At 32.3% G+C, this 21,535-nt stretch overlaps 2 protein-coding genes across 3 annotated transcripts in view; one reads left to right on the top strand and one right to left on the bottom strand.

Annotated features, from left to right (window-relative positions):
- LOC139522455 (mitochondrial S-adenosylmethionine carrier protein-like) overlaps positions 1 to 18,555 on the bottom strand; it is a 78,970-nt gene extending 60,415 nt beyond the window's left edge. Inside the window, 1 exon segment of the mRNA XM_071315990.1 lies at positions 18,433 to 18,555. The gene's annotated coding sequence lies outside the window, so the exon portion shown is untranslated.
- Positions 18,556 to 18,570: 15 nt separating this feature from the next.
- The window catches only part of LOC139513994 (DNA ligase 1-like), a 59,341-nt gene continuing 56,376 nt past the window's right edge, over positions 18,571 to 21,535 (top strand). The window contains exon 1 of one of the 2 annotated variants that reach the window (XM_071302859.1): positions 18,571 to 18,763. In XM_071302859.1, the coding sequence (XP_071158960.1) occupies positions 18,663 to 18,763 (101 nt within the window). In that variant the 5' untranslated portion in view covers positions 18,571 to 18,662. The remainder of the gene's footprint in view (positions 18,764 to 21,535) is intronic. The other variant, XM_071302860.1, reaches the window with a different exon arrangement.

The raw sequence follows: 21,535 nt of genomic DNA, 5'->3' as shown, positions 1-21,535 counted from the left end.
TTTACCACGTTTACGTACGTACATATAGTAAACAGGTAAAAGTAGAGCGGGAAAATGTTCATTCATGAAATTTCATGAATGAATGAAATCGCAATCTCGCGTAGATTTCTTGTGATTTTCTCTTTCTGCTATGGTTTTTTTTGGAAAAAAAAAGTTTGTTTCCAGGTTTTGGTGAAAAAAATAATTTGTTTTGGACCCTGAGAAAAAAAAATTGTTTGTTTTACCCTCAGCTCCCACTATATGTAATGCTAAAATTGAAAGAAAAAAATTGTTTTTGGTTTGTCGCTAAAAAAAATAGATTGTTCTTCGCCGAAGGCGAAAAAAAAAGTTTGCACAGAAAAAACCAGGTGCTCCGCAGGGCGCAGCTTTATACGACCGCAGAGGTCGAACCCTGAACAGTTGGGGCAAGTATGGACAAAACATTCAAGCGTGATACAGCTCTGAATTTGGATTGTGATCAAATTTTTGACATTACATGTTTTTTTTTTCACAAAACAAATGTCAAGATTTTACAAATCAATTAAAGATTTCTTCTTCAAACTTATTTAAATCTAAAATTAAATAGTTGACACAGCATAGGTTTCTGACACAGAATGAATGTGGTCTAATGAACTTAAAATTTTTTTTTTTGCCTTTGAGCAATTCACTATGCTGTTGAATATTAATCCTCTAAAAAAAATGTTTGAAGAAATTTTCTTTTTATTTATGAAATCTGAAATGAGAAAAATTTAACCCCCCTCCCCCCATTTTTTTTTTCACATCCCCGCTTCCCTTTTTCCAAAACTGATATCAATTCAAATTTCCAAAGGAGTTTGCAACAATAACTACTCTTTTAAATATATCATAAAATATTAAAATGTAAAATAAAGTGCTTGTTATCACTGAATGGTAAAGATTGGTTGGTAGTTAAAGTGAATATACATTGTTTATAGTATAAAACAATAAAAAAAACTTCATCAGCAACATTTAATATTGGCAAAGGAGTAGGTTCACTAAGCCCTTTTTGGCCCAAAAATATAGCAGTTTTAGAAAATTGTGAAAATGTAATCTTTAAGCTATATTTTGGAAAGTAAAATGCTTCTGCTACATAAATATGAGCTGTTCTTGACGATACAATGCACAAATATCGCGTTTTAGCATCATTAAGTCATGCTAAATTACTGAAATCTTCAAAATTTTACCATTTTGGTCATTTTTTAGACGGTTTCCGTATAAAAATGAAAGTGGCCGCATTCGTGCTCATTCATAATATTGAAATGTAAGTTGTATTTGATGATAATACAAAACATATATAAAGGTTGAGGATGAACACGGATGTGGCCACATTCATTTTTGACAAAAACCATCTGAAAAGTGACGTTTTTTGGCATATTTGATAGATTTTTCATATTTAAGCTTGAATCAGAGCGTTTTTATTGACTAAATCAGTTAAAATCTTTCACATAAACTAATCGAATCAATTGAAATAGACACTTGAGTGTTTAAAAAGTGTACAAAAACTTTCGTTAGATGAACTTGAAATTTGAGGCCAAAATCGGCCCTTACCGGACCTACTCCTTTCCAATGAAGTTATTTACATAAAGTTATTGGCAAATAAAAATAGAAAATGACATCATAGTCATGTCTGGCAAATGTCCAACATACATTATCTAAAAACATTTTAGATAAGATAAGGAAAAAAAGCTTCATCAGCAACATTTTATATTGGCAAATTTCCAATGAAGTTATTTACATAAAGTTATTGGCAAATAAAAATAGAAAATGACATCATAGTCATGTCTGGCAAATTTCCAACATATATTATCAACTACTATTCTATACAAAGAAAGATAACTCCAATTGAAAATTAATTGCTATTGCACAATATTGTGCAATTAGATATTTCTTGCTATTGTGCAATACTGTGCAATTGAAAATTTCTTGCTATTGCACAATACTTGATATGGAATCCTGATTTGGACCAACTTGAAAACTGGGCCCATAATCAAAAATCAAAGTACATGTTTAGATAAAGCATATCAAATAAGTCCAAGAATTTAAATTTTGGTAAAATCAAACTTAGTTTAATTTTGGACCCTTTGGACCTTCATGTAGACCAATTTGAAAACTGGACCAAAAATTAAGAATCTACATACACAATTAGATTTGGCATATCAAAGCACCCATTTATTCAATTTTTGATGAAATCAAACAAAGTTTAATTTTGGATCCCCATTTGGACCAACTTGAAAACTAGTCCAATAATTAAAAATCTAAGTACATTTTTAAATTCAGCATATCAAAGAACCCCAAAGATTTAATTTTGGTTAAAATCAAACTAAGTTTAATTTTGGACCCTTTGGACCTTAATGTAGACCAATTTGAAAACGAGACCAAAAATTAAGAATATACATACACAGTTAGATTCGGCATATCAAAGAACCCCAATTATTCAATTTTTGATGAAATCACACAAAGTTCAATTTTGGCCCCTTTGGGCCCCTTATTCCTAAACTGTTGGGACCAAAACTCCCAAAATCAAACCCAACCTTCCTTTTATGGTCATAAACCTTGTGTTTAAATTTCATAGATTTCTATTTACTTATACTAAAGTTATGGTGCAAAAACCAAAAATAATGCTTATTTGGGCCCCTTTTTGGCCCCTAATTCCTAAACTGTTGTGACCTCAACTCCAAAAATCAATCCCAACCTTCCTTTTGTGGTCATAAACCTTGTGTTTAAATTTCATTGATTTCTATTTACTTATACTAAAGTTATTGTGCGAAAACCAAGAATAATGCTTATTTGGGCCCTTTTTTGGCCCTTAATTCCTAAACTGTTGGAACCAAAACTCCCAAAATCAATCCCAACCGTCCTAATTTGTGGTCATAAACCTTTTGTCAAAATTTCATAGATTTCTATTTACTTAAACTAAAGTTATAGTGCGAAAACCAAGAAAATGCTTATATGGGCCCTTTTTGGCCCCTAATTCCTAAAATATTGGGACCAAAACTCCCAAAATCAATCCCAACCTTCCTTTTGTGGTCATAAACCTTGTGTTAAAATTTCATTGATTTCTATTCACTTTTACTAAAGTTAGAGTGCGAAAACTAAAAGTATTCGGACGACGACGACGACGTCAACGTGATAGCAATATACGACCAAAAAATTTAATTTTTTGCGGTCGTATATAAACCATAGCCCCCCCCCCCCCCCCCCCCGAAAATCAAATGGTTGCTGCCTAAGGAAAGTAGCAATAGCAAGATATAGCAAACTTTCCAAAAACAAGAATGTGTCCCAAGTACACATCATTTTCTATGTTCATTGGACTGTCAAAATGAGAGAAAATCTCTAATCATGCTAATTTGGCATTAAAATTAGAAAGATCATATCATATATATGAAGGGAACATGTTTACTAAGTTTCAAGTTGATTGGACTTCAACTTCATCAAAAACTACCTCGACCAGAAACTTTAAACAAAACTTTAACCTGAAAAGGGAATAGCGAATAAAAGGACAGACGAACGAACAAACAGACAAACGAACAGACAGACGGACGCACAGACCAGAAACATCATAAAAATACGGTCTCACTAATTAGCGACAACAAGAATTTTAGCGACAAGAAGCATCAACTCACTCAAGAAGCGACAACAAGAATTATTTTAGGGACAAGAAGCGACAAGAAATTATTTAGCGACAAGAAAACATATTTTTTTTTAATTAAAATTAATTTTTGCAATAAATATTAAAAGAATATGCAAAAGAAAATAATTTTAGCGACAAGAAAGTTAAAATTGATAGAAAATATGAAACATTATTTACATTATATTTTATCATCTATTATGTATAACAGCCAGTATTACGTTTAATTATTGTATTATGAGATTACTTTTCCTTGTGTTTTAGAACATATTATTTATCTTATAATTTTTTTTTAAAACTCTTTTCGTGCAATATATATTATTACGCTCGCAAAATGAATTATTTGTACATCATTGTCCTGAAAATATTGACACAAATTGTGAAATATTCAAAGAACTGAAATCAAACAAGAGGAAAAGAAAATTGAAATGTGAATGTTTTCCTCTTTTTATTTGTTTATTGCCCCATTAAACGATATTTATCATGTTTATGCATATTGATTGAAGATGACAGGAAATTAATGACAATCTTGAGTTTTCAACAGGTGTTCACTATTTACAATGATTGTATATTCTGGCGCGTGTAATTGTATAGTCTAACATGTGTACAAAGTTGAAGGTGTTAATTGGATGTTATTGTAGCAATAAAACAGGGGACACCCGCCTTGTTAATCTCATTTGATGTTCCACATTGTGCGTACTGTTATTACCTTAGGGTGAAGCCACATCTAATGTTGTTCCTATCAAGAACAATGAATTATACTGTTAGAAAGGAAATTATATTTCATGTTTTTGTTTCAATAAATCTTTCAAAGGAAAGTTGACCTTTTTTTGTTTTTGTTTCAATTTTATAGAGTGTGCATTTCCTTTGCTCTACCAAGCTGACTGAAGCCATTCAACTTTTATGTTTAGTATAAGATCTATATGGCAGATTAAATCGAAGAAAGAAAAGACTTTTGCATTGCAAAAATTCTTGACTCATGGGAGAAAGTTAAACGCAATCCCAGTGTCCACCACTTCAACAGATGGTGGGCTGACAATCCCCAAAACAAGTGCATGTGCACGTAAACCTTGCCAACGGAAACGTATTAAAAATGCTAAAACTACAACTTCAAAAAGGGCAAAAATACAGTGAACCTTAGTGGTAAAAATCTACGGCTTATCAAAATGGGACCACCATGTACAAAATGTATAAATATTATGTACATATTACATATACATATATAATGACTAAAAAAAAAAAAAAAAAAAAAAAAAATAATTATATGGACCCCAAGGTAGAACCACGTCCTCGTCGTGGGGTCTGGAAACACGCTTAAATAATAAAGATGGCAAAGCGTGGCTAAGAGTTCTACAAATAAAGCATCGAATTGACATAACAAGAGTACACTTAGAGCATAGTATTAAGCAAATGAATCAAAATATTATATTCCATTATGCCCGCTCCATATATAACTCCATTAGTTTATTCATACTTTGACTTTGATGAAAACAGATACATACATTAATATCTTATACATATTCTTCATATTTAAAAATAAAAAAAAGAAGCTCAATCTCTTTCTTCTTCACAAATGTTTAATTTCTTCATCTACCAATATACTAATATAAACTTCAAAATCTCTTTCTTCCTCACAAATGTTTCATTTCTTCGTCTATCTATACATGCTATATAATAAAACATTTTAATTAGACATATCTGCTCGTATATTTAAAAAAAAAACATTACAAAAATACAAATTTCTTTATATCTAATAAAAAAAAAGTTTTCTTGTCGCTTCTTGTCGCTAAAATAATTCTTGTTGTCGCTTCTTGTCGCTTGTTGACGCTTGTTGTCGCTTCTTGACGCTAATTAGTGAGACCCTAAAAATATCATAGCCTTTCAAGATGTCATTTTTATTTGGACTAAGCTAATATATCTATTAGCTAGGCATTATGGGCTTTGTTCATCTTTGATTAATTTTGAGTCTAGTCCAAATAATCATGATAATTATGACGTCTGGCCAGACCTCATAATTATTGACTATCTTGAGACTTGACACTCAACAATTATAAATTTTATAACTCGCAACTCGATACTTGGTCGATGTAAGTTGTCAAAAAAAAATAGCCTTTTAAGATGTCATAATTATTTGGACTAATCCATACTCAACAACATGTGAATCTCTTGAAACACTTGGAAGGTATCATGGTTAATTTGAGGTACCTATTGTCCCTTTATTGTTCGTGGTAATCAATACAGTACAGTTCACTTATATTCAGTTGGCTGATATATTTGTACATGCACCTGAACAAGTGCTGTAAAATACAACTAGATGCTCCGCAGTGCGCAGCTTTATACGACCGCATAGGTTGAACCCTGAACAGTTGGGGCAAGTATGGACACAACATTCAAGCTGGATTCAGCTCTAAATTTGGATTGTGATTAAATAGTTGACACAGCATAGGTTTTGGACACAGAATGAATGTGGTCTAATGAACTTAAAATAATTTTTTTGTCTTTGAGCAATCACTATGCTGTTGAATATTAATCCTCTCAAAAAAATGTTTGAAGAAATTTTCTTTTTATTTATGAAATCTGAAATGAGAAAAATTAACCCCCCCCCCCACCACCACCATTTTTTTTCACATCCCCCTTTCCCTTTTTTCAAAACTAATCTCAATTCAAATTTCTAATGGCGTTTGCAACAATAACTACTCATTTAAATACATCATAAAATATTAAAATGTAACAAAAAGTGCTTGTTATCACTGAATGGTAAAGAGTGTTTTAATTATCAGTTGGTAGTAAAAGTGAATATACATTGTGCATTGTATAAAACAATGATTTTAGTTGATTCAAATAAGAAAGATAACTCCAATCAGTTGAAAATTTCTTGCTATTGTACAATATTGTGCAATTAGATATTTCTTGCTATTGCACAATACTGTGCAATTGAAAATATTTGCTATTGCACAATACTGTGCAATTGAAGATTTCTTGCTATTGCACAATACTGTGCAATTGAACATTTTTTGCTATTGCACAATACTGTGCAATTGAAGATTTCTTGCTATTGCTGAATACTGTGCAATTGAAAATTTCTTGCTATTGCACAATACTTAATATAATAATTTTGGATCCTGATTTGAACCAACTTGAAAACTGGGCCCATAATCAAAAATCTAAGTACATGATTAAATTCAGCATATCAAAAAAGCCAAAGAATTCAATTTTTTTTAAAATCAAACTTAGTTTAATTTTGGACCCTTTGGTATTTAATGTAGACCAATTTGAAAACAGGACTAAAAATTAAGAATCTACATACACAGTTAGATTTGGCATATCAAAGAACCCCAATTATTCAATTTTTGATGAAATCAAACATAGTTTAATTTTGGACCCCGATTTGGACCAACTTGAAAACTGGGCCAATAATCAAAAATCTAAGTACATTTTTAGATTCAGCATATCAAAGAACCCCAAGGATTAAATTTTTGTTAAAATCAAACTAAGTTTAATTTTGGACCCTTTGGACCTTAATGTAGACCAATTGGAAAACGGGACCAAAAATTAAGAATCTACATACACAGTTAGATCCGTCATATCAAAGAACCCCAATTATTTAATTTTTGATGAAATCAAACAAAGTTCAATTTTGGACCCTTTGGGCCCCTTATTCCTAAAAACCTGTTGGGATCAAAACTCCCAAAATCAAACCCAACCTTCCTTTTATGGTCATAAACCTTGTGTTTAAATTTCAAAGATTTCTATTTACTTATACTAAAGTTATGGTGCGAAAACCAAGAATAATGCTTACTTGGGCCCCTTTTTGGCCCCTAATTCCTAAACTGTTCAGACCTCAACTCCCAAAATCAATCCCAACCTTCCTTTTGTTGTCATAAACCTTGTGTTTAAATTTCATTGATTTCTATTCACTTATACTAAAGTTATTGTGCGAAAAACCAAGAATAATGCTTATTTGGGCCCTTTTTTGGCCCTTAATTCCTAAACTGTTTGAACTAAAACTCCCAAAATCAATCCCAACCTTCCTTTTGTGGTCATAAACCTTGTGTCAAAATTTCATAGATTTCTATTTACTTATACTACAGTTATAGTGCGAAAACCAAGAAAATGCTTATTTGGGCCCTTTTTGGCCCCTAATTCCTAAAATTTTGGGACCAAAACTCCCAAAATCAATCCCAACCTTCCTTTTGTGGTTATAAACCTTGTGTTAAAATTTCATAGATTTCTATTCACTTTTACTAAAGTTAGAGTGCGAAAACTAAAAGTATTCGGACGACGACGCCAACGTGATAGCAATATGCGACGAAAAATTAAAATTTTTGCGGTCGTATAAAAATGTAGAACCCAGTAGAACCCACCATGCAACTTCCTGTTTTCGTATGACTTGCAACCTTTCCATACATCAAAGAGCAATTTGGAATCTCTCGAGAATTCGGTCCAATGATTTACCAAAGAGTTACAGAAAAGGACCGAGAAGAACATACATATATATTTATTATATATAACAATATATATATAATATAATACACACGATTTGTTTATGTTGTTAACAATACCTCGAAATAAATGAATGTATAATTCAAATTTAGATAGCCCCACAGGACGCAATTACGACTGGACACAATTACGAACGATTTCCAATGTTTGCCCTCTGAGATCATATTTATTTATATTTATCCATTAATGTTTTTTATAAATAAAAACCCTATAATCATGATTATAATTCCCTTGTTTTCATGATAATACAATTTATGTGCACTTGGTGAATGTTGATGACGATGACAAAATCATTCGGAAATATTATAAAAACGGCAATCTGGCCTGCAAGTTATATAAAAAAAAAAACATAAAGGTAAGTGCATATTGCCTTCTTTCGTTCTTCTATAGAAAGAAAAATGTCTCCTGATTCTTTTCATATGCGTGATGCCTTTTATCTTGCCCAAATAACCCCACAATTGACGTTTTTTAGACTCTTGGGACCCTATTTATGGTCAAAAGAAAATATGTTAATTTATCGAAAAGTCCAGAGAACTTCGAAAGAAATGTTGACCTATATAAAAAAAAATCATAGATGAATGATAATAACACCATCGAAATGGATAAACTTGAATTTAGTGCTCCTTTAAAGGAGGAACTTGCACAAATACAAAAAAAATCAGAAATTTTTCCTTTACACATGACCGACATTTCGTCTGCCACGGTACGCACTGAAACCCGGACCGGACCGGACTCCGGACCCGGACTTTGGTATGAAACCCGGACCCGGACCCGGACTGGCCGCCGGACCCGGACTGAATGCCGGACCCGGACTGTGGGTTTTTTACCACTTTGATTTTGATTTTGTCATATAATTAGTTACAGTATATAAATTTTTAAAAAAAATCCACATTCCGAGTGCAAAATTGAACAAAAAAGAGTAAAGTAAAGAAAGGAAGAGATATATAATAATTCCTTTGTCGTTATTGTTTTATTGAAATTAATAAAAATCTTTTTATTATCAATGAAAGCAAATTAAATTCTTTTCATAGGAAGAGTAAAGCGCAATAGTTTGAAACATTCGAGGGTTATATTTTTTTGTATTGTTTTCTTCTTCTAGACATTAAGGGAAAAATAGAATTCCTGCTTTTCTAAAACATTGTTTTGGCAGTCTTAATTAATCACTTTTAATATTGGTTTCCTGTTATGAGAACATCAATTACGCGTTGTTATGTCACTGTGTAATGAAAGTCTCGTGTTTTATTGGGTATTTGACATTTGCGCCGATTTTTAAAAGTATCGATCTTTCATTTGCGCCGATTGTGCACAGGTTAATTGCAGGTGAAAGTCACATTCTATTCATCAATATAAACCTCTTTCGTTAGCCAATTGTACATATGTTATGAATTGTCAACTAGTATTATCAGAATTCCTATGATATCTTATTGTTCTTCCGAATTCTTATGATATCTTATTGTTCCTCCGAACTCTTATGATATCTTATTGTTCCCCCGAACTCTTATGATATCTTATTGTTCCTCCGAACTCTTATATCTTATTGTTCCTCCAAATTTATATCTTATTGTTCCTCAGAATTCTTATGACTTTTTATTGTTCCTCCGAATTCTTATGCCTTTTGATTGTTCCTCCGAATTCTTATGATCTCTTGCTGTTCCTCAGAAGCCTTATGACTTTTTATTGTTTCTCCGAGTTATTATAATCTCTAAGACTTATATGGTTTCTCCGAATTCTTATGAGTTTTAATTGTTTCTCTAAATTCTTCTCTAATACTGTTCCTTAGAATGAATTATTGACAAAGGTTTACACTCGCTTTGGGATATTGGTTTAATTGAAAGAAAAAGAAAAAAGAAGACACAACCAGGAATTACTTACAAAATACATTAAGGCTATTGGTAATTCAGTGTTTAAATAACCAAAGTAAAAACTATGATAGATTGCTTTTTTGAACTAGCTGTGACCAATAACTGCGAGTATTCTCATATCTGTAGTTGGTGTCGTATGGTGACCTATAGTTGTAAATGTCTGTGTCATTTGGTCTTCTTTGTCAGCTGTCTCATTGGCAATCACATCACATCACATCATTCTTATTCTTATATCAACATCGCAAATAACGCGTCACTTGTCGATAGCATGGTATTTATAAATAAAATAATAAAACAAAAGATTTACTTTCTTATTTGATTGTCATCACAAAGTCTATTAAAATAATTCAACAATCCAATGTTTCACGCAAAAGGTGTCAAAGACTACACTATCAATCATAATCAAGCATGTATAGAAGTCAGATTTAAAGGGGCATTCGCTCCGAGATATAATGAAATAATAAATAAAAATGTTCAATATCGTGAAATAATTTTATTTTTAAATTAGCAGCCATTGTCAAAATAAACTAAGATACATCGCTTATGAATTATTCACTCGTAATCTCCGTATCAGTAGTATTCCTTTGGTAAGAAATACAGAAATAATCTTGTGTTACACGTTAAGATGGTACTCTGAATAAAATCTTCTGCGGCTCCTGATCGGATGATACAAAGTTGGAATTGTTCCAATAAAATTTAAGCAGCGATCGATCATCCATGTAATACACAATCTTGAACAGGTGAGTCCGGACTGTGACCTGACATGACCCCGGACTAGCTTGAAGTTTACTATACCTGCGTGTATTGCATTACGACGACTAACTGTATGTAAACTGTTTATTGTCGTAAAGTATATTGACGGGACTTTTGATCAAGCATGTTATACATAAGAAATTTATAAGATATTTATCCGACATTTAACGAAAAATATAATTGTCATAGGCGAGTCCGGATGGTGACCTGAAGTAACCCCGGACTAGGTGTATTCGCAAACTATAGACATCGATAGAGATATAAAAACTTCACAAATTATTTGATGAGACGAACTTATTCATTTTTATTCATTCAACTTTTTCCTTATTGGATTGTCGTCGGAAACATTAATAAAAGACGTGTACCCGAGAATCAACAAATTAAAATTAGGCGAGTCCGGACTGTGACCTGATATAACCCCGGACCAGGAGTATACGGATTGTATATAAATATACTAAATTATTTGTTTAATTGAATGATTTTTTTCCCTTTTTGCCTTTTACTTTTCCTTTATTCATTTCTCTATTTCTTTAGTTATTCGATTGTCATCGGAAAAATCAATAAACTACACTTAAGCGGCGTTCAACAATGTAATACACATTCTTGAACAGGTGAGTCCGGACTGTGACCTGACATGACCCCGGACTAGCTTGAAGTTTACTGTACCTGCGTGTATTGCATTACGACGACTAACTGTATGTAAACTGTTTATTGTCGTAAAGTATATTGACGGGACATTTGATCAAGCATGTTATACATAAGAAATTTATAAGATATTTATCCGACACTTAACGAAAAATATAATTGTCATAGGCGAGTCCGGATGGTGACCTGAAGTAACCCCGGACTAGGTGTATTCGCAAACTATAGACATCGATAGAGATATAAAAACTTCACAAATTATTTGATGAGACGAACTTATTCATTTTTATTCATTCAACTTTTTCCTTATTGGATTGTCGTCGGAAACATTAATAAAAGACGTGTACCCGAGAATCAACAAATTAAAATTAGGCGAGTCCGGACTGTGACCTGATATAACCCCGGACCAGGAGTATACGGATTGTATATAAATATACTAAATTATTTGTTTAATTGAATGATTTTTTTTCCCTTTTTGCCTTTTACTTTTCCTTTATTCATTTCTCTATTTCTTTAGTTATTCGATTGTCATCGGAAAAATCAATAAACTACACTTAAGCGGCGTTCAACAATGTAATACACATTCTTGAACAGGTGAGTCCGGACTGTGACCTGACATGACCCCGGACTAGCTTGAAGTTTACTATACCTGCGTGTATTGCATTACGACGACTAACTGTATGTAAACTGTTTATTGTCGTAAAGTATATTGACGGGACATTTGATCAAGCATGTTATACATAAGAAATTTATAAGATATTTATCCGACATTTAACGAAAAATATAATTGTCATAGGCGAGTCCGGATGGTGTGTATTGCATTACGACGACTAACTGTATGTAAACTGTTTATTGTCGTAAAGTATATTGACGGGACATTTGATCAAGCATGTAATACATAAGAAAGTTATAAGATATTTATTCGACATTTAACTAAAAAATGAAATGTAATAGGCGAGTCCGGATGGTGACCTGAAGTAACCCCGGACTAGGTGTATTCGCAAAATATAGACATCGATAGAGATATAAAACTTCACACATTATTTGATGAGACGAACATATTCATTTTTATTCATTCAACTTTTTCCTTATTGTATTGTCGTCGGAAACATTAATAAAAGACGTTTACCTTAGAATCAACAAATTAATATTAGGCGAGTCCGGACTGTGACCTGATATAACCCCGGACCAGGAGTATACGGATTGTATATAAATATACTAAATATTCGTTTAATTGAAAGTTTTTTTTCCCCCTTTTTGCTTTTTACTTTTCCTTTATTCATTTCTCTATTTCTTTAGTTATTCGATTGTCATCGCAAAAATCAACAAACGACACTTAAGGGCGTTCAACAATGTAATACACATTCTTGAACAGGTGAGTCCGGACTGTGACCTGACATGACCCCGGACTAGCTTGAAGTTTACTATGCCTGCGTGTATTGCATTACGACGACTAACTGTATGTAAACTGTTTATTGTCGTAAAGTATATTGAAAGGACATTTGATCAAGCATGTAATACATAAGAAATTTATAAGATATTTATCCGACATTTAACTAAAAAATGAAATGTAATAGGCGAGTCCGGATGGTGACCTGAAGTAACCCCGGACTAGGTGTATTCGCAAACTATAGACATCGATAGAGATATAAAAACTTCACAAATTATTTGATGAGACGAACTTATTCATTTTTATTCATTCAACTTTTTCCTTATTGGATTGTCGTCGGACACATTAATAAAAGACTTGTACCCGAGAATCAACAAATTAAAATTAGGCGAGTCCGGACTGTGACCTGATATAACCCCGGACCAGGAGTATACGGATTGTATATAAATATACTAAATTATTTGTTTAATTGAAAGATTTTTTTTTCCCTTTTTGCTTTTTACTTTTCCTTTATTCATTTCTCTATTTCTTTAGTTATTCGATTGTCATCGGAAAAATCAATAAACTACACTTAAGCGGCGTTCAACAATGTAATACACATTCTTGAACAGGTGAGTCCGGACTGTGACCTGACATGACCCCGGACTAGCTTGAAGTTTACTATACCTGCGTGTATTGCATTACGACGACTAACTGTATGTAAACTGTTTATTGTCGTAAAGTATATTGACGGGACATTTGATCAAGCATGTTATACATAAGAAATTTATAAGATATTTATCCGACATTTAACGAAAAATATTATTGTCATAGGCGAGTCCGGATGGTGTGTATTGCATTACGACGACTAACTGTATGTAAACTGTTTATTGTCGTAAAGTATATTGACGGGACATTTGATCAAGCATGTAATACATAAGAAAGTTATAAGATATTTATCCGACATTGAACTAAAAAATGAAATGTAATAGGCGAGTCCGGATGGTGACCTGAAGTGACCCTGGACTAGGTGTATTCGCAAAATATAGACATCGATAGAGATATAAAACTTCACACATTATTTGATGAGACGAACTTATTCATTTTTATTCATTCAACTTTTTCCTTATCAAATTGTCATCGAAAAAATTAACAAAAGACTTTTATCCGAGAAGCAACGAAATAATACTAGGCGAGTCCGGACCGTGACCTGAAATAACCCCGGACTGGGAGTATACGAGTTATAAATACATATACTGTATTTTAGCTTAAAAGTGTTTAATTGAAAGATTGTATTTCCATTTTGCCATTTTCTTTTTTCTTCATTTATTTCTCTATTTCTGTAGTTATTTGACTATGATCGGAATGATCAATAAAAGACACTAAAGCAGCAATCAATCATGCAATACACAATCTTGAACAGGTGAGTCCGGCCTGTGACCTGACATGACCCCACACTAGCTTGAAGTTTTCTATACCTGTGTGTAATAAATTAATTTTCATTTCAAACACCATAGATGAATATTATAGGACAGACAAGGAACAACCAATGAAATGCATATTCTATGTTTTTAATAAAACTTGGATCAATCGATTGTGTATGAAAGCTCCAAGTGATTGTACAGTAGATGTGCAAGCGATTGTACAGTCAATAAACATATCTAACATAGAGAAAAGGAATATATTTGGAATTCCTCGGGGATAATGGCTTTGAAACTTTCAGACAGATGAGACTATATATCAGAAAAGGTACACGTGAAAAGTCTGGTAGAAACGATTGTTATTTCATTTTATAAAGCTTTTCGTTAGAGATTTTTGAAAATATTATATTTTTAACGTTTTCCATAAAATCGTGGTTGATGTTAAGATTGTGGTCTTACTTATACGTTAAAATGAATAATATGCATTATAATGTAAGTATAAGTCACTGCTTAAGGTTATAAGCAAAGACAGCCAATGTGATATGTTGTAAGCACGGTCGTCCTAAGAGTAAAGAGATTCGCCTCAGATTTGTTCTGCATTTGTTTCACTCATAGCATCATACTAACTTAAGTTTTAATGTTTTAAAACAATTTGAAGATAAAAAACGCCAAAAAATATGTACAAAACAGACTCTTTCGTTCATTTCTTTTACAAAAATTAGGCAGTTAGTTTTCTCGTCTGAATTGTTTTACGTTGTCATTTCGGGGCGTTTTATATCAGACTATGCTTTTGCTTTGCTTTTGAAGGCCGTAGAGTGACCTATAGTTGTTAATTTCTGTGTCATTTTGGTCTCTTGTAGAGAGTTGTCTCATTGGCAATCATACCACATCTTCTTTTTATATATTTCAATCATATAACAAGACATCAAATTGTTATTTTGTGTTATTATTGCATCTATAATTCTTCGCAAAAATTAAAAATTGTTCATGTATTTAAAATTTTGTTCAAATTCAATGGAATTTTGTATTTGCACCGGCTTGAAAACATAAAACCATATAAAGAAGCAACATCGAAAATCTCTGTACTTTAAGCGGCATTTCACATGAGTAGAATATAAGGTCAACGTTTGAAACTTTCCGTGGAACAACGTCAAAATTTTCGTTTTATTAGGAACGTCGTGTAACGCTAAGTGGCACCAATACCGTGCGTAGCGTCTGACATACGTCTTTCGGTAGATGGGATTTTAGCACTTACGGATGGTGAAACCAACGCACTATCATCAAATATTTGTCTATCGTTATTATGTATGATACAAATGTGTCACAACTTGAGTAAACTGGTGCAAATAATTTCCGAATATTGGCGCAATTGATATATTTGAAAGAAAAAATGGCGCAAATGATACCCTTGAAAAACATTAACTGTCACAAAAGGACTACTGCCAACTATAGTCAGTCGTTTTTAAACTGGTTTTTTTCTAAGTTTATGATTCAAATACATGTATGAGATTATAAATAAGATTATTTTTTTAAATAATTTCATAGTTCAACAGTTTTCAAAATATCATTTTGTTCATAACACTTTTATGTAATACATTTGTTATGATTCGGTCCTTCCCTAATTTGATTATCAGTATGACTAACGGAATTATTGCCAGAGTTATTGTGAGGTGACATGACCAGGTATTCTAGTGATTTCCTGTCGGACTTTAAAACACATATAGTACACAATTACGTAATGCGTGTTCATGCATCGCGTCACTGCTGTCCATATAAACTACTGTCACGGTATATATCAGTATATGGGGCCGTTTATACAGGTTTAATTAATTTTCATAATTATTATACATGTAACGCATCTTGTTTATTTCTGCCAAAATTAACTTCCTTCCGAATAATTTTAATAAAAAACGAAAAAAATAATTCTAAGAAAATCCACTTTCTCCCTATAATTTATAAAAAAAATATTTCCATGTTTTTTAAAGTCATTTGTAAACATTCATACTGTATGTATGATTTTTTAAAAAAGTAATTGCACAACTATAAATTGAAGATACAGAATCATTGCAAGGCTAACTTGCATGCTTGTCTTCTCTTCTAGACTATACAAGAGTAAGAGCAAAATTTGATTATCTTATCATTATTATAATGTACTGTGTTACAGTTCTCAAAAAATTATCTTCCTTCTCCTGATTAAAAAAAGAAAAGGTGATTCGAAGAAAATTCATAATTTTTACCCAGTCCGGGTCCGGCATTTGGTCCGGGTCCGGCGTCCGGTCCGGGTCCGGGTTTCATACCAAAGTCCGGGTCCGGAGTCCGGTCCGGTCCGGGTTTCAGTACGTACCGCCTGCCACCACTGCTGAAGTAATTGAAGTAAAAAACAAACTTGTGGATATTATTTTCATATCATTTGCCTATGAAAATGTGTTTGAGATAAAGATTAATGTATGCTTTATCAATCTAGACTGTTGTCATTGATTTCTTCTGCAAGATATATCAAATATCATGAATATAGTGCTGTTCAGAATTGCGTCCATATGTGGCTCTCTTGACCCGTAAAACGAGGTCACGCAAATCTTACAAAAAGTATCCTAACGTGAATAAAAATTTATGTGGGATATGATGCAAAATGGAAAGCCTTCATACATCTTAAATTCTATGGTATAAACAATTCAAGAAAAGTAGTCTGCATAAAAGAATATTAATCATGGTTCAAAAATCGTTCGTAATTGTGTCCGGTGATTATAAGCGACCGTAAAATTTCTTGAGTGATGACTAATGAAATTTGCTAATTTCCTTCAATTACTAAAAAAAGTTGATCTCCTTTTTGGTTCTTTTCGGTTCTTTTTTGTCCCTTTCGGTTCTTTTCTGTAAATCGACGCCATCGAACCCCGAGACTGAGTTATTCGCTATATAACAAGCGTAAAATAAGTGGTTGGACTGAACTGAAGGACTGTGACGTCACATTGATTAAAAAATTTTAATTTTTAATTTGCCCGGGTCCACCAGGCCCCCCCTTCCTGGATCCGCTTAAGGCTGGGAGAGTACAGTGGAGTCCATGTGCACTGCCACTGGCTATCGGAATTAAGGTTCATGTGGACCCTATGGCTAAAATGGCCGTATTTTCACCTCAAAATTTACTCTGAGTACAGACAAACCTGCGCATCTGTAAAACATTTAAGGCAGAGCATGCCCTAGATAAATGAATTTTAAGTATGTTTTATGTTTTAGAAAAATAAAAACTTACCAGGATTTTGCCGTGCACTTTTTTTCATTCTTCCAGAAGGTGCCAAAATAAACTAAGTTGGGAAACAGGTTTGAGAACTTCCCCACAGGTAAAAATTAAAGTGAGCATTTTTAATTGACATGGACATTAGATGGACAATAGATACCTGACAATAATTGGTTATTTAAACTGTGTATCTGAGTGGACCATTTCAAGGTAAACTCAACTGTTTGTTAATATAATCATCTTCTGCAGAGACGAAAAAAAGTGTACGGCAAAATCCAGTTAAGTTATGAATTTTCTAAATCATACAATGCATTTGAATTCTATTTATCTAGGGCATGCTATGCCTTAAAACTTTTCCAGATGTACAGGTGTGCCTGTACTCAGAGAAAATTTTGAGGTGAAAATACGGCCATTTTGGAAGTACACCACTAATTCATGGTCCCATTGCTTTCTATGTTAAATTCCTCCGTTTCAAGCAGGCACACCTCTTTTATTTTAAGTTCAAATAAAGTGGCAATCATTGCATTTCAAAGCAACACTTTATGGTGTCTTGTACTGAAAAAATCAACATACCTTACATTGCATATAAGAAAGAACTGGTTCCCGGAACTTCAGATGTACCAAAACAGGTACTTCAGATCTGACAAACAGACAAAATGTACCCTCTTTTTAAAATTTGGTGCAGTTTTTTTACTATTCAAAATTAAAAGTCCAAAAGTGTTCTACAATGATCACCAGTCCTTCAGCTTTCATTTGATACCAAAAATACCTAAATATTCTACATATTTTGAAAGTTACACTCATGCGTAGGAACTATTTTGTGTTAAATATGTACTACTTTCTGGTATGTGCTTTCTGGCCGGGCCTGAATTAGTGGTGTTACACCTTTTAACCATAGGGTCCACATGAACCTTAATGGAGATGTGCCAGGAACGTATTTACAAGGACAATCCTCCCTTTTTTGTCATTGTAGTTGATCCATATTCGTGCCTTTTCATATTCATATATCTATCCACAGAACCTACCTGTTCTTAAATACTAATTTATAGATGTATATAGTGTAACTTCGTAAAATGTCTGTATAGTCGTTCTCTTTATTAACCTTAATCCTTTTGTATCTTCTTTTTTAAAGAGTACATTATTGCAACAGCAAATTTCATTGGTTAAAATCAATGTGACGTTGCAGTCCTTCAGTTCAGTCCAACAACATTTTTTGTGTATACAAATAACTCCGAGACTTAGTCAACGATTGAAAATGTCGGATTTAGAAGTTGATAGTACTTCAAAATCACTGGTAGCTTCTTGGTTTGGGGTGAACACTCTCACCGAAACTACGGAGAATGATATTGATAAAAAGTATGCTACAGTGCATCAATAGACATCAATTGTGCTAAAAAATGAACCTAAATCAACTTTTTTTAACAGTAACTGGTCCCACAAGCACTTGTTGTCTCCTGCATTTATATGTAGCACTAGGAGGTGCGATTGGGACGCTGATAAGAATAAGAATAAGAATTTTATTAGTATAAAATCCAAACAATAGGATTGTTACTAAAATATACAACAAAAACAAACAAACAGACAGTGGCATATTAAATACAAAACGATAGTCATTAAACACTACAAACATGTAGCATTGAAAGAAAAACAAAAACATAGATTATTAGTATTAATTATAATACTATTTTTGACAGCATGCCTCCTCTTTAAAATTATCAATTAAAATATTATGCTTGTGTTACAAAAAATATGTTATAATATATATAACATTATAAGTTAGCCATCAATTACACAGTTCATATATTGACATTATAATTGTTTCTTTCATTATACATTTCACTTATGTAGTTAACAATGATAAGTAAAATATCACATTATTCGCAGGAAAATATAAAATCAAATTTGTTTTCTTCACTCATTGAATTAAAACAGGGGACAATACTAGATATTTCATCAAACATTTTGATCCTAGTTTTATTAATTTCTGAACATGTTATGTTAAAATGAAATTCATCTTCCACCTCTTTATGGCATAAAGGACATATTCTATTTTCTAAAGCTGTTTTGTTGAATCTACATTTGTACCACGTTCAACAGCCAGCATATACTATTACTTATTCTTATTTTAGCATAATTTTTTGTAACATTTTTATCAAAATTCAATAAAAGGTACTTTTCTAGTTCATACTTTACTTTAAATTTTCTGTAGGTTCTTAGTTTATTTCCATTTATTGAATTATCATCATTAAAGAGACAATTTCTCCAAAATATAATGTAATTTTCATTGAGCTTCTTCACGATGGCTAAAAGTAATCTTTTTTTAGAGAAGGTACATTGATTTTCCCAAACATGAGTGAAATTCAATTTTGAAAGTAGCATTTTAACTTTTGAAGCAAATCCATCATTTAACTGCTTGTTAGCTTTATAAACATTATATAATAATGACTCATTTTCATTTGACTTTAAAATATGTAACCAAAATCCTACAGAAGACTTAAGGGCCTGTATACAAATAGGGTACATTCCCAATTCAGCTAATACAGCTGTATTTACTGCCTTTGAATTAACATTTAGAAGACCTTTCGCAAATTTGATTTGGAGTTTTACTGATTCCATAGATAAATATTGAGATTCAAGAGTTTTGTTGTTCTTCACAATATTTAGCGACCATATCTCACTACAATACAGTAATATTGGGCTAACACAAGAATTAAATAGTTTCATATGGGAAAAAACATCCATCTTATCTGAGTAGAGTATTTTTTTTATACAAAACAATACCTTAGAAGGGAAGCTTTTTTACATAGGAGATTTACTGCATTAGTGAAAATTCCTGATGGCTTGAATAGTATACCTAAATATTTATATTCTGTGCAACATTCAATTACTTCATTATTCAATACAAACTTGTCTTTAGTAAGTTTTTTACCACTTTTATTAAATATCATTGTTTTTGTCTTGTCAAGATTGACAGTCAAGTTCCATTTTTCACAATAAGTATTTAACTTATTTAGACAATTTTGTAAACCTTCTGAGGATTCTGATATTAATACTAAGTCATCAGCATATAAAAGCTGATATGCGATGGTCACGCTGAAGTTATATGGTCTACGTCGTAGTGTGGTGGTCTGTTCGATGAGATGAGATTTGTCGTTTAAAATCTACAGGACTGTGTTGCACAAACGTCTATTAAAATTAATAGTCCATTAGGGTCTCACTAATTAGCGACAAGAAGCGACAAGAAAAATAAATTAATATATATTTTAAAAAACAAAAGTAAATTGGTTATTTTTTTTTCCTATTATATTGATGCATGTAGCTGCGAAAACGTAGCTCTTAAGGGCATACAATACAGTTGCAGGGGAGATAATGATGTTGCTAACGTAAAATGTTATTTTCGCGACTTCAAACTATGACATATCGAGAAACGATGCATTTTTCGACTGATTTTTATCATTCAAACTGATTTAATTTGAAAACGAGTGCATGGACCCCTATTTTTTTAAACGAAATTTTGTTTCATTTTGCGGGGAGCTTATGTGGACAAAATTTTATAAAAACTGTAAATAGAGCATTTTTATTTATATTTTGATAAATATACAGCAAAAAATTACGGTTTTTTCTCAATTCATGATGACCATTTGATAAATATGAGTTATTTTTGAATAAAAAATGCATACATTTTTTGGATACTTATAAAATAGAGAAATTAAAAATTATTTAACAAAATATCTTATAAAACAAAAAAGTTATGGCTTTCTTTTGAAACGAAAAATACGGCCACAAATCCGAATTTTGAGCAAATGTACAAAATTTCGACCTCATTTAACTCTAAAAGCAGCACATGAAGGTCTATTTTTTATAACATATTTAAGTTAATCAGGCAAAAAATACAAACTCACCCCACTTTCTGAAAAGAGATAAATCCTGATGAATTTAGTAATGCCAACTCGCCCCACTTGATCATGTTGATGCAAAAGATGCGATCCCGTACGTTGTATGTCTATGTTCCTGTCCCACTCATAAATTAAATCAATATCTATGAAAACCTTAGATAAACATGCCTTTCCCGTTTGAATGGTTCCACACTAGTCATTTTGGGGTCTTTATAGCTTACTGTTTGGTGTA

This window comes from Mytilus edulis, chromosome 1 (assembly GCF_963676685.1).
Source record: "Mytilus edulis chromosome 1, xbMytEdul2.2, whole genome shotgun sequence".
In the NCBI taxonomy this organism is placed as follows: domain Eukaryota; kingdom Metazoa; phylum Mollusca; class Bivalvia; order Mytilida; family Mytilidae; genus Mytilus; species Mytilus edulis.
This window is presented reverse-complemented; position numbering and strand designations above follow the sequence as displayed.